At 43.4% G+C, this 14624-nt stretch overlaps 1 protein-coding gene across 1 annotated transcript in view; it reads left to right on the forward strand.

Annotated features, from left to right (window-relative positions):
• The window catches only part of ANKRD31 (ankyrin repeat domain 31), a 108759-nt gene extending 96100 nt beyond the window's left edge, over positions 1–12659 (forward strand). The window contains exon 8 of the mRNA XM_030192298.1: positions 12489–12659. Within this exon, the coding sequence (XP_030048158.1) occupies positions 12489–12637 (149 nt within the window). The 3' untranslated portion in view covers positions 12638–12659. The remainder of the gene's footprint in view (positions 1–12488) is intronic.
• Positions 12660–14624: the final 1965 nt, after the last annotated feature.

The following is a 14624-nucleotide window of genomic DNA, read 5'->3' on the forward strand; positions in this document are numbered from 1 at the left end:
ATGTCCTCTGCGGGTAGCCTCGGTCACTTTTGCAGAAAAGCAGAATGAGATAGATGAGTGCGTATCGCTTGGAGCAGGTACAGGGGGGGGCGGGGGGATTTGGATAGTGGGTTGTGGTGGAGGAAGCCAGGGCGGAGGGTTGCCCAGTGGAGGAGGTCTAGTATGGGTGGTACATGCATGTTGCACTTACCTAGTAGCCATCCACCAATGAACTCCCCTCGCTGGAACCTGCGGAAGATGCCCGAGTGCTGTAGGATGTAGGCATCGTGGCTGGAGCCGGGGTACCTGGCACACACGTCTAATATCTCCCCCTGGGCATCACATACAACTTGCATGTTCATAGAATGAAATGCCTTCCTATTTCTGTAGGTGGCTTCGTGTGCTCGGGGGGGGGGTCTGAGGGCTACGTGTGTGCAGTCTATCACACCGATGACCGAGGGGAATCTAGCAAGAGCATAGAAGGCGGCCATGTTGTTGTGCAGGGCCTGGGGGGTGGTGGGGAAAGTGATGTAGTGTGAGGTGTGAGTTATGAAGGCATCCAGGAACTGGGTGAGACAGTGTGAAATAGAAGCCTGGGTGAGGCCTGTGTTAGCAGCTAATACGGATTGAAAACTGCCAGTGGCCAGGACAGAGAGAGCGGAAGTGATTTTGAGGTGGGCAGGGATGGGGTTATTCCTACGTGTCTGGGGCTGAAGGAGGGGTGTCAGCTGCTCACACAGCTGACGAATGGTGGCCCTATCAAACCTGAACCTTGTTAGACACTGCTGGTCAGTGAGATGTAGGAAGGTGGTGCGGGGCCTAAACACTCAGGGCCGTGAATACCTCCTGCGGTGGGTGGCCTCTTCGTGTAGCATGCATGCCACAAGTGCATTAAGTGCATCCATATCCCAACCACCAGTGCAAGTATTAGGACTAGTAGTCAAACAGCAACACACACAGATCTGTCACTTCCAGCCACCACGCCCTCTGGCCACTCACTCGCCAAACAGTACAGGCACACAGAGACAAACGGAGGTCAGGGAATAGAGTATACACGTGGGAAGAGTGAATGGGGAGGGGAAGGGGGCGATGGAGCAAAGGAGTAGGAGTAAGGAACGGTCAAAGGGTAAGACACAAAAAGAGGCAGGGCACACAGACGACCGTCACAGGTACTGAACACGCTCGGCTTTCTCTCTGCAACCACCACTTCAGCTCTTCCACCAACTATATCGCCACTCTCCAACTACACACAATCACTAATGGGTCTAAAGACGCTTTCCCCCTTGCTCTGGTCGCTTTTATTTCGGGTCCATCATATTACGCCCATCTTCCCGCTCAACCAGAGCCATTTCGCTATTCGTTATACGTTGTACCCGTCCACGTCGTATCACCGCCCCTAACACGCCCCCGACACGCCTCTTATTTGGACGTTTTTACGTCCACGTACGAGCGACACGGACGCACTGAAACATTGCTTTCGATTATATGGATTTACTCGTTTTTGTGAGATTAACGTCCATCTCCTGATTTAGGTCGGAACTTGGGCGTTTGTCTCGTTCGATTATAAGCAGGATAGTCTTCAAGTCGAAAAACATAAGAGTTGCCTTACTGGGTCAGAAGTTCCATCTAGCCCAGCATCCTGTTTCCATCAGTGGGCAGTCCAGATCACAAGTACCTGGCAGAGGACCAGAAAGTAGCAAGATTCCATGCTACTTAAGCTCAGGGATAAACAGTGGCTTTCCCCATCACCTTTATCATTTTGGTCACCTTTCTCTGTACCTTTTCTAATTCCACTATATCTTTTTTCAGATGCGATGACCAAACATGCACACAATTTTTAAAGTGTGGTCACACTATAGAGTGATATAATATTCTCAGTTTTGTTCTCATTCCTTTCCTAATAGTTTCTAAAATTTTATTTGCTTTTTTAGCTGCCATTGCACATTGATTGGAGAATTTCAATATGGTATCAATAATGACACCTAGTTCCCTTTCTGACTCCTAATGTGGAACCTTGCATCATGTAGCTACAGTTTGGGTTCTCCTACCTATGTGTATCATTTGAATGCCCAGTTTTTCAATCTCTAAAAGTTCTCTAAAATTTCTCACACTCCTCTTGTGATTCATTGTCAGCACATCTAATCATCTCACTTGTTATTCCTGTTTCCTGGTCATTTATAAATGTATTAAAAACCACCATTCCCTGCACAGATCCCTGGGGAACCCCATTATTTACCCTTCTCCATTGAGAATATTGACCATTTAACCCTATTCTTTGTTTTCTATCTTTTAACCAGTTCTTAATCCACAATAAGACATAGGGGTTCATTTTCAAAGCATTTAGACTCACAGAGTTCCATAGGTTACTATAGAACTTTGTAAGTCTAAGTACTTTGAAAATATGCCTCATTGTCTTCTATCTCATCACCTTTTAATTTCCTCAGAGGTCATTTATGAGGTACTTTGTTAAAAACATTTGTTTTTTGTTTCTTTACCATTTTCCTCATTTTATCATAGTATCCTTTTTGAAAGTTACAGTACATGCTAACATATTGTTTGAAATTAAATAGACAAAAGACAAACATGGTTTGGGAACATGTGCTTGATACAGGGGAAAAATTAACAATAGATGAACAAGCTAACGTTCTGGGTATTATACTGGATTCAAATCTGACTTTTGCAAAACAAATTAATTCAGTCAGGAATTTTTTTTTAGGTTAAGGCATTTAGAGTGATCAGATCATCACTTCATTTGCATAAATTTAGGGACCTAGTCCAGGCTGTTTTACTTCCACAGTTAGATTATTGTAGTGTTTTAGGTTTAATAATTTTTATTGATGAATGCAGAAACAACACCATTCCATGTTAAACATAATAACTCAAGCATTTAACATTGCCATCCTGTACTAATACAGCAAGACTACTATCATCAACTTTTCTTTGTTTCTCCCCTTACCCTTCCCCCCCCCTCCCCCTCCATATTACTATATGAATTAACAATGGCATATGCATGCAACAGAGTTACACATAACTATGGTCAATAACTCTGCCTGTGATTTTTGACATGTATCAATTAGTGACCTAAACATTATGTAACAATGTTTAAAAAATAAATATAAATCACTGGTGTCATTCTGTGTGCTTAGTTTTATTAATCTCCTATAAAAACCACATTTCTTTAACTTAACTCTGTTTTCATCTGCTGCAGCATAAACACAACACACATCCGCCCCTACCCCTCCCTCCTCCCCCTCCCTCCCATCTCCTTACCCACCCTCCTCCCTCCCACATCAGCCTATTCTACCAACTCTTCTTTTTTATCACAAGCTATATTGTGAGTGAGTTCACTAGTAAGCTGCGGGCTCTACCTGACAGGGCCTGTACATATGACTCCCAAATCTCCCAGAATCGTTGTTTACTCCTAGGGCTACGATGCACCTCACGCGCCTCCCAAAGCACCAGGGCATGAAGCGAATTCCTCCATTGCCAGAAAGAGGGCCCAATATCCTGAGTCCAAAATTGCATAATGCATTGCTTCCCTATAATTATTGCCTTATACATGAATATACCTTCTGTATGCCTCAGATTGAACCCGCTCCCCCCTGGGCCCAATATTAGATTTTTAGGTACCCATCTAATTGTCTTATGAAGTAATGTCTCACAGAATTTCCTGACATTATCCCAGAATTTCTTAATGTCCGGACACTCCCACAGCATATGATATAGTGATGCTCTCTGGAAGTTACACTTGCTGCAATGTGGTGCTTGTAGTCTGCCAGCATAATAGGCCTGTACAGGGGAGAAGTATGCTCTCATAATGATTCTGAATTGGATCTCTCTATGTCGTGCACTAGTCACTTTATGTACTATCTCCTTCAGGGCCTGGGCTATATCTCCACTTCTAACCTCCACTCTCATATCCGCGGACCACCTTCGAGCAATGTCCTCATATTCACGGGGCGGGGAAATCATTCGCAGTTGTTTATAAAGTGTCGATATCGAGGTCTGTTCTCTACCCTGAGGTAGAAATATATTCACCAGTAGGTCATACAGCCCTCTCTCGCATCCAGCAGAATTTAACTGTTAATATAGCTATGTAATTGATAATAATCAAACCATGTCACATTCTCAGCTCCCACTATATCCTCTAAGGCCTCTCTCGATATAATCTTCCCCGAATCCTGCATAACATCCGCCACCAATACTACCCCTTCCCGTGCCCAGTTTCTGATCCTCGGTTGTAAATTCCCAGGGTCAAAGGCGCTGTCCCCCACCAGAGGAAGCAGATCCGTACAGTGTGGATTCTTATTTAATCCCTTTAGTATATATTGCCAAACCCGTCGCATTGGATGTAATAAGATATGCTGACTCCATCCCTTAGGTAACCACTTCCCTTGAACATGCAGCATATAGTAGGGGTGATAAGGCTCAAACATTACACACTCCGTACTCCACACCGTATGTTCCTCTGTGTCTAATATCCAATCCGCTAAGTGTCTGGCCAAACATGCCCAATTATATTGTTTGATATCAGGCATCCCAAAGCCTCCCTCTTTCCTACTCCCATACATATATTCCATTTTAACTTTGGCCTTCTTTCCACCCCAGCAAAATCTGGTCACCATTCTCCTAAGTTTCTTTAAATCCTTAATCTGTAATAGAATCGGCAGTTGTCTTAAGACATACAGCCACCTCGGGAACAGCATCATAGCATACATACCAATTCGGCCACTCAATGTTAACGGCAGACCCTCCCATAGATCCAATTGATTCCTTGTATGGTTTAATAACTCATCCACATTTCTTCTATATAATCTTCTCAAGTCCCCCGTCAGTTTTATACCCAGGTACTTGAATTCCTGATCCGCCCATTTCAATGGAAATGGTCCCTTCCACCTCTCTCTTACCCTGCTGCTAGTGGGTAATCCTTCTGATTTTTGAAAATTTAACCTAAAGCCCGAGAAGGCCCCGTATTCTGCACATACTTCCATTAACACCGGCAGCGTTTCCTCCGGTCTCGCCAGATGGACTAAAATGTCATCAGCAAATGCCGATACTTTGAATTCTCGATGGCCCAATTTTATCCCCTCTATCTCCACATTCCCCAGAATTTCCCTAATCAGGGGATCCAAGGTGATGGCAAATAATAAGGGGGACAGAGGGCAGCCCTGTCTGGTTCCCCGATTTATTGGGAAACATCGAGAATACGTGCCATTTACTAATACTCTCGCTGCCGGGTTCTTATACAAAATGGATATCGCTTGTGTAAAATATCCTTCAAGGTCATATGCTTTTAGCGATGCAAAGCGAAACTCCCACTCAACCCGATCAAACGCCTTTTCGGCGTCGAAGCTAATCAAGAGGGAGTTCTCTCCCTCCCTTCGCACTCTCTCCATCGTGGCCAATATCAACCTGATATTCTTCCCACTCTGTCTTCCCTGTATAAATCCCACCTGCGGGGGCGCCACTATATGTGTCAGCACTTTTGCCAGCCTAGCGGCCAATATCTGAGCCAATAATTTAGCTTCATAGCTAATGAGTGATATAGGCCTATATGAGTCTGGCAAAGTCGAGTTTCTCCCTGGTTTCAAGAAAACCATAATATCTGCCAGACACAGAGATCGCTGTAGCTCCCCTAATTCAACTGACTTATTAAAGGCTTCTGTCAGAGGTTCTCCTATATCCTGCATTAAGATCTTATACAGTTCTGCCCTAAATCCATCTGGCCCCGCAGCTTTATGTAATGCACTACCTCTAATTTCCTTCAGGACCTCTTCTAGTTCTATCGGCTTGTTTAACTCTTCCTGCTGCTGCGCTGTTATCTTCGGCAACTTAGCATTCTCAAGATAGATATCTGGATCTAAATCATCCATCTCGTTCTTAGTATACAGCTTAGCATAATAGTCATGAAATACATCTTGTATCTCTGTATCAGTATGTACCAGTCTCCCAGCCTGCGTCTGAATCGCAAGCACTCTCCGCTGTCCCTTCGCCCTTCTCACTAGACCCGCCATCATCCTCCCTGGCTTATTACCATACTTATACAATTGATATTTATAGTATTCTGCCGATTTATTAGCACGCTGATGTAATAACTCATTCAGAGATGTTTGCGTGGCTAATAATTGCTCACGAATGTGGTCCGCGGACTGTTGCCCGTAAGCTCTCCTCAATCGTAACAGGTTATCTCCTAATCTTATAATCTCCTTATCTCTGCGTCTCTTCTTCCTGATGCTATATGCTATTATCTCTCCTCTTAAAACAGCCTTTCTAGCTTCCCAAAACAATATCGGGGTATGCCTGTGAGATGCGTTGTGTGCTGAGTATTCTTTCCACTTTTCTCTAATATACGTCCAAAACTCCGTGTCCTTATACAGATCCATAGGGAATGCCCACCTAAACTGTCTATTTTGTGAAGTTTGATCTCGAAATTTGATATATATCGCCGCATGATCTGATATAATCGTAGGATCAATATCAGCCTCCGCTATATGTGTGAAGCTCTCTTCATCTATCAATAAGTAATCAATCCTCGATTGAGTGTGATGGGCTCTTGAGTAGTGTGTATAATCTTTAGTATTTGGATGTAACACCCTCCACACATCAACCACTCCCAGTGCTCCACATAGCAGTTTGATGCCTTTCCCCGCCCCCACCACAGAATTTGCTGTCCCGTGGGATCTATCCAGCATTGAGTCCGCCACCACATTAAAGTCCCCTCCTATTATCTTCTGTTGGGTGTTAAATTGCTGTATCTTACTAATTATTGTATGATAAAATTGCTTACAATACACATTGGGGGCATAGATATTACTGACGAGACATACATTGCCATTCACCTTTACCTGTGCCAGTATATACCTCCCTTCCGAATCCGCACACACCTGTCCCACCTCCACCTGCAAGGACTTATGAAATAAAATAGCAACGCCCGCTTTTTTCCCCACTGCCGGGGCCTTCACCACTGTCCCCACCCACCAGGTTCTCAACTTCTCATGTTCCTGCTTTGATAAATGTGTCTCCTGAAGGAGCGCTACATCTGCCCTTTTCTTTTTAAGATTATGCAGTATTTTCTTTCTTTTTATGGGTGAGGATATTCCCCCCACATTCCAGGAGTACACTTTAAGGCCCTTCAAGCTCCATCGTCTCTTACATATACCAGCTCACAATTCTTATCTAATGGTAAGTAGGCATGGTGTCCCAGCAGCACCACCCCCACCATTCTGTCTCGCAGCCATTCAACATTCCACTCACTCACATATCTTCTTCTGCCCTCTTTTGGTAGTCGTTTCTCTGCTTCCCAACCCCTGATTTCTCCCCCCTCCCCCCCATGTATGCCCTGCCTATTCCCTATTCCCTTATCCTTCCCCCCCCGTCCCTCCTGTTCCCAGAACTAGTCACGCTATAACACCTGCACTCCCCCTACAACATACCGCACATCCCCCCTTCCCCCAGGTTTCTTTCCCAACTTCCCCAACATACATAACTTTACATGTCATGTCTCTAGTGTCAGATCTTAGTTGTCTCACACTTCCATTCATGTGTAGATCCCCCGGTGCTCAGTATTACATAGTTCTTATACTTCCAGACCCTGCAGACTTCTGACTTCTACTCCATATCTAATAATCACGATGTAATCATTTGAGCTTTGCCACGTCGTCAGCATCTGGAGCCACAAGGCGCCGAGACGATCCGGGTATACCCGGAATACTGTCTTGGGCACATTCCCAGAATATATCAGCACAATCTGTCATGGGTCCACCATCCATGTGCTCAGTCCAAAGGTTCACGTCATCTCTCTCCAAATCTGCTCTCCACTGTAAAACTATATTATAGTCTCCAACGTCCTCTTTTGAGCCTCTGTACCATCCTGCACACTACCTCCACTTCACTTAGGCTCTGATGTCCCTCCATGTTGTTGTAAATATTCTTTAGCAGCCTCCACCCGTTCAAAAAACTGAGTTATCCCATTTATAGTGAGTCTGAGCTTGGCAGGGTAGAGGAGTGCAAATTTTATCTTCTTGTTATATAACTCCGTGCATAATGACGCGAAGGATTTCCTCTTCAATTGTACCTGATGTGAATAGTCTTGAAAACAAAGGATTTTTTTCCCTTGATAGGTAAGTGATTGTCCTGCTCGAAGCGCATCCAATATATATTGTTTATGTCTGAAATTAAGAGTCTTTAAGATCACCACTCTTGTTCTGTTCCCTGGCTGCCGCATGGGCCCCACCCGATGGGCCCGCTCCACGCAGAATTGTTGTAATTTATCCTCTATTTGTAAAGTCTTTGGCAGCCATTCTTCCAAGAAGTTGGGCAAATCCCTATCCAATAGTGAATCTGGAAGTCCAATCAAGCGCAGGTTATTGCGCCTGCTTCGATTCTCCAAATCATCCAGTTTAATCTCCAGATCCTGCACTCTCTTTTCCAGTTTCATATTTAGCTCCTTCTGCGCCTCCACGCTCCCCTCTACCTCTGATACGCGCTGCAGGCCTTCATCCAACTCTAAACTCATGCTATCGATGCGTTCATGAGCCTCCTCCGTGCGATCATATAGTTGTTGGAGCTTCTTGTCCAGCGCTGCCTCCACCGCTGCAGTTACCTCGGCGGTAATTTCTGCTAGCCACGCGGAGCCCACGGCAAGCTCCCCGGGCTCACGCTGGTTGGCCATCTTGGCATCGGCCGCCTTAGTCTTGTCTTTCTCTCTGCGAACTGTTTTCGCAGCCATGCCGTACCTCTGCACTGTTTCGGCGATCGCTAACGATTCCCACTTCTTTAACACACTAGCCAGCGCCGTTTCTCTCCTCGGGGCCGTTAAATTTGCTGATTTTTGGGCGAATGTGCGCGGAGCCTAGGTATCCAGCGTCAGCCCTGCAACATGGCGTCACGTGACCTCTCTATTGTAGTGTTTTATATAATGGTGTTTCAGCTAAGCTGATGAAACGTCTGCAGGTATTGCAAAATATGGCTGCTAGACTGATATTTGGTAAAAGTTAGTATGACTCTGTTACCCCAGTTCTGATGAAGTTACACTGATTACCTATTTTCCCACGCATTATGTTTAAGATAGCATGTTTAGAATTTAAATCACTTTATGGCCAGAATGCTAAGGATGTAGGAGATCTTCTCATATTTCCTCTCTCCAAGCACAATAATTGTTTTTTTCGTAACTTACTGTACAGTTATCCTTCTCTTAAATCCATCCATTTTCTATTTCAAGGTGCCAGAATTTGGAATTAACTTCCATGGGAGATTAAGGTTTTACCTTCTTATTTATGTTTTAGAAAAGCTTTGAAGACATTGTTATTTAATCAGTGATTGTTAAAAGAATTTTATTGACAGCCAAGAATTTTTAGATGACCTGTTTCGGACTATATTATGATTTGTTACATTTGTCAATAGGTACCTCTTTTAATTAAGAAGGTAATATTTTTTTTGTTAACTGCTTTGAATCCTTTGGGAGAGTTGGCAGTATACAAAACAGGGAATAGAATAGAATTTCCTGTATATACTCCAGTTATTAAATCTGCAGCAGATCATGTGGTCCACTGAGGACTAGATTGAGAATTGTTCTTTCTCTTGTTGGTTCCTGAACCAGTTGCTGCATAAAGGAGTCCTTACTTTTTCATCTAGAAACTTTACCTCCCTAGCATGCCCTGATGTTACATTTATCCAATCACCCCTGAGGTAATTGAAATCACCCATTATTATTGTGTTACCTAAGGGGTCTTTTACAAAGTGGCAGTAAGCCCAACACGATCGTACCACTTGCTGATCTGGCAGTAGTTCCCAACCTTAGCGCTTGCCACTTCCAGCACTACAAAAAATGTTAATTTTTGTAGTGCCTGTGTTTACGTATCAGTAATCTGCCCAGTTACTGCCGGGTTAGCATAGAAGCCTTTACCACCACCTCAATGGGTGGCGGTAAGTGCTTCCCCCCCCCCCCCCAACAAAATTGCTATGCGGCAAGTGGTTCACTTGCTGCATGACCATTTCTTTAAAAAAAAAAAAAAAAAGACAACTTTTTACCTGCTGCTGTAAAAGGGGGCCTCATTGCGCATCAAAAACACCCTTTTACCGCAGCTTGGTAAAAGGAACCCCTAGTTTGTTAGCTTCTCTAATTTCTTCTAACATTTCTATGTCTGTTCATTCTGGCCAGGCGGACGATGGTATACTCCTATCCCTATCCTTTTCACTTTAACACATGGAATTTCTATCCATGAGGATTCCACTGTGTATTTTGTTTCCTATAGAACTTTTAGTCTAGTTGATTCAAGACCTCCTTTAATATATAGCACTACCCCTCCACAAATTTGATCCACCCTATCACTGCTATATAATGTGTACCCTGGTATGACAGTGTCCAATTGGCTATCCTCCTTCCATAGGTCTCAGAGATGCCTGTTATGTCTACCTTTTCATTTAGTGCATTTCAGTCTTATTTTTTAGGCTTCTAGCATTTGTACACAAATATTTCAAATAATGTATTTTGTTCTATTAACAACTTGCTTAGCGGTTGACAGTGATAATTTATTATTTTTCAAGTCTGTCTGCCCTTTATTTAAAGGTACCTAATCTACTATTGCCTTTATTACAACCTCACCATTGGTATGCCCAAACTTTCTTGTTTTGATGATATCCTTCAAGGATACTTTGTTCTGAGCCATGGTATTTTGAGCAACTGTCAGCATTCCCCCTAGTTTCTAGTTTAAAATTGCTTTATCTCCTGGAAAATGTATCTAATTGTACGAAGTTTAAAGCTGGTATAGCACCTGCAAATAAGCACTGAACATAGGCATTCAGCTGATCCTGTTAGCCAAGCCAGGGTTCTGTGCTGTGCTTAAGTTATTATTTGTTTGTAATGAAGGAGTAATGCATGTAAGGAACTCGAGATTGCCTGGTACCAGAGAAACTGGAGAATCTTTCAGAAGTCAGCTACTGGAGCTGGAAATCCTGGGATCTACAGCCACAGTCTGGAGCAGTCAGTCATACTTTTTACTTGCAACACAATAGGGAAGCAATTGAAATATTGTTTAGTGCAAAGATGTGTTAGAATATAGTACTAGCTGTGTCTCTCAGCACACCTTGCAGAGTACAAGTAAAGTCAGTTTCATCGTTCTGGAACCTTTTTCTTATGTGTTACTGTGAGCAAATTGCCACAAACTGCCAATGTTTGTAAATATTGAATGCATTCACATACCATTGAGTTGTGTAGCACCATTATTGATGCTGGTAGGAGCCAAAAATACAAAAGAAAAAGAGGGAAAAAGCTACAGACTCAATCAGACCTTTTGCTCTAATATTTCCTTATTGGGTTGCAAAGAATTGTAGAATGTAACAGGGGCGTATCTGGACTCCGGCGGTAGGGGGGGCCAGAGCCAGAGGGAGGGGGCACATTTTAGCCCCCCCCCACGACCCCCCCCCCTGCCACCAATGACTCTCTCCACCCCCCTACCGCCGTCAACCCTCCCCCGCTGCCGTTGCTTACCTTTGCTGGCGGGGGACCCCAACCCCCGCCAGCCGAGGTCCACTTCCACCTGCCGCTGCCTTTAAAAATATTTCTTCAGCTGGCGGGGGACCCCAACCCCCGCCAGCCGACCCGAGGTCTTTAAAGTTCTTCTTCGTCCTCCGTGGCCGCATGCTGCTGTTGAATTCAGTTCGGAGTCTGACGTTGCAGCACGTTGTACGTGCAGGAGCGTCCTGCAAGTACAACGTGCTGCGGCGTCAGACTCCAAACTGAATTCAACAGCTTTCAACAGCAGCACACGGCCACGGAGGATGAAGAAGAACTTTAAAGACCTCGGGTCGGCTGGCGGGGGTTGGGGGTCCCCCGCCAACTGAAGAAATATTTTTAAAGGCAGCAGCAGGTGGAAGCGGACCTCGGCTGGCGGGGGTTGGGGTCCCCCGCCAGCAAAGGTAAGCAACCGCAGCGGGGGAGGATTGACGGCGGTAGGGGGGTCCAGGGTGAAATCTGCGGGGGCCCAGGCCCCTGGAATGCAAGTACATTAGCAGTGGATAGAGGCTCTTTAAATTTCCATCACTCCTCTGTTCACAGTTCAAGTCATCACCACCACAGCTCTGTCTTTGCATTACAATCAGCATAGACGAATGGGTAAAACCTTTGTCTTCCCACATTCTCTTTACCAAAAACACAAAGTAAGACTCAAGGGAGATTTTTCACAAGACAAAAACCACAAGCTCAGTCTGAGCTAAATGTGCACAGTGCTTTTCACAAGCAAAGGTATACCAACAACTGGGAGTCACTGGCTTAAGTAGATTTAGGGGGAACTATCTACATGGGGATGATGTAGCAGGATAGTTTACACTTCATCACTACTCTTAGTAGGGTCCTTCTGCCAAGAGCATCCTGGGCTTGTGAGGGTCCCAAAAGGATCCTTACATATGCATAAGAATGGTTTTCCTTTCCCTGTTTTTCTTAAGTGTTTACTGCAGTTATTTTGTTCCTAACTTTAATTTCCTTTTACAATTCTGTGCTCATTTTTTCACAGATGTGTCTAGGAGACCTGATTGTATACCAGCTTCTACCCATATTCTGCAATTAAACAAAATATTATTAATAAGTAATCAAGAATTTCTGCCATGTCACATAATGGATCAGCACTGGAAGCAGTATATGGACTGTGATGACCTGATCTAATGAGAAGTCCATGAAACATAATTAATTCTAGGATATTAACTACAGTGTTGGTAAAGTCCTGGGGTGATTACTAATAGTACCCTAATACGTTTAAGCACATTCCTATTTAATTACAGGTATGCTAAGTGTCGATGGAGTTGGATGTGAGTGACCTTGTGTTTATAGATGATCTTGATCTTTAGCTGCATCAGATGGAAAATTCTGTAACAGTATTTTTGTTTTAATTTCTGTAATGAAGAAGTGCTGTATTTGAAGTTTCACAGTATACTTATTCATCCAACTGAAGATCATATTGCTGGCTAACCAAGAGGGAGTGTGAATAGCTTTACGTTACTTTATTTGATTGGCTGCCTCACCCATAAGCCCAAGGTCACAATTTCCAAAAAGTGCATAGACAGCAAAATACATTACATTTACAGTAAAAACAATATTCAAGCAAATGATACCAATTCCCTCCCCGCTTCATATCAAATCTCATAGGGGTCCTTTTGCTAAGCTGTGGTAAAAATAGGCCTTAGCATGCCCTTAAGTAGGTCATTCCTGTGCGCTGATCATTTTTACAGTGGCCATAAAAAACCTGATTTTCTATTTTTTCATTAATGGCCTTGTGCTAATGTTCACTGTAACAAAATACAAATCATATATAAGAGATAAGAGAACACTGCCACAACATTCTCAAAAAATGTGGAGAAAAAAGAGAAGCCTCAGCTTAATGCAGGTCAACAAATGACCATGCTTAAAAAAAACCATCACAGGGTTCTCAGGAAAAAAAATTCCACACAAAGAGCAACAACTCCTAAAAATTATACAAAGAGAAAACAAACAGTGACGGTGCTCTCAACATCTCAAAAGTTGAGCAATTACAAAATTGTGTCACAATTCAATTGTACTTATCCAAAATAAAGATAGTCCATCTCTTCAACCAGCAGTAATAAATCTTCAGTTTTTTACGTATGGTCATTTGTTAACCTGCGTTAAGCTGAGAGCCCTCTTTTTTTCCTCCACATTTTTGTGAGCGTTGTAGCAGTATTCTCTTATCCCATTTTATATGATATGCATTTTGTTAGAGTGACCATTGGGTGTATTATACAAATTTTCCCATTTTTTGTTTGAGTTTTGACTTGTGCTAATGTTGCCATTAATGAATAGCTATTTTTAAAAATTGCCAGAAGAGCGCCATCTATTTTGTAGGCAGTAATGGCTCCTGCATTATCTATGCGCTAATCAATTAGCGTATGATAATGTAGATGCACTAATTGGTTAGCACAGAAATGCCCACATTACATGACATGCCCCCTCAAAAAAAATTACAAAAAGTCTTTTACTAAACTGCGCTAGCGATTCCTACACAGCAAATGCAAGGCAGCCCATTTGCCGTGCCAAGAATTGCTAGCATGATTTAGTAAACAAGGCCCTTAGTGCACAGTTAGCATGCATATATGGCAAAAATAACGTAAAATACTTTAGCACATACCACAGTAGGCTACTTTTGCTGTGTTGGGCTTAGTAAAAGGACCCTATAATGTAGTGAATCATCAAAGCATCTTTGGAAACACCATGCTTTCAAATACCCTTTAAAGGAGAAATAACAATGGATTTGTTCAAATCAGTGGGGATTTCATTCCAACGTCTTGGACCCAAAAATTCAAGACGTAAAACTCAACCTAATTCCACTAGAGATCTGAAGCAAACATTGGAGTCCTTTTACTAAGGTGCGCTGAAAAATGGCCTGCGGTAGTGTAGGCGCAGGTTTTGGGCACACGAAGAATCATTTTTCAGCGTACCTGTAAAAAAAAGGCCTTTATTAAATTTTTGCCAAAAATGGGCGTGCGGCAAAATGAAAATTGCCGCACGTCCATTTTGGGTCTGCAACCTTACCGCCAGCCATTGACCTAGCAGTAAAGTCTCACGCGGTAACTCGGCGATAATGACCTATGCATGCCAAATTCCACTTGGCACGCGTAGCTGATGCGCAGCAGAAAATAAA

This window comes from Microcaecilia unicolor, chromosome 2 (assembly GCF_901765095.1).
Source record: "Microcaecilia unicolor chromosome 2, aMicUni1.1, whole genome shotgun sequence".
In the NCBI taxonomy this organism is placed as follows: Eukaryota; Metazoa; Chordata; class Amphibia; order Gymnophiona; family Siphonopidae; genus Microcaecilia; species Microcaecilia unicolor.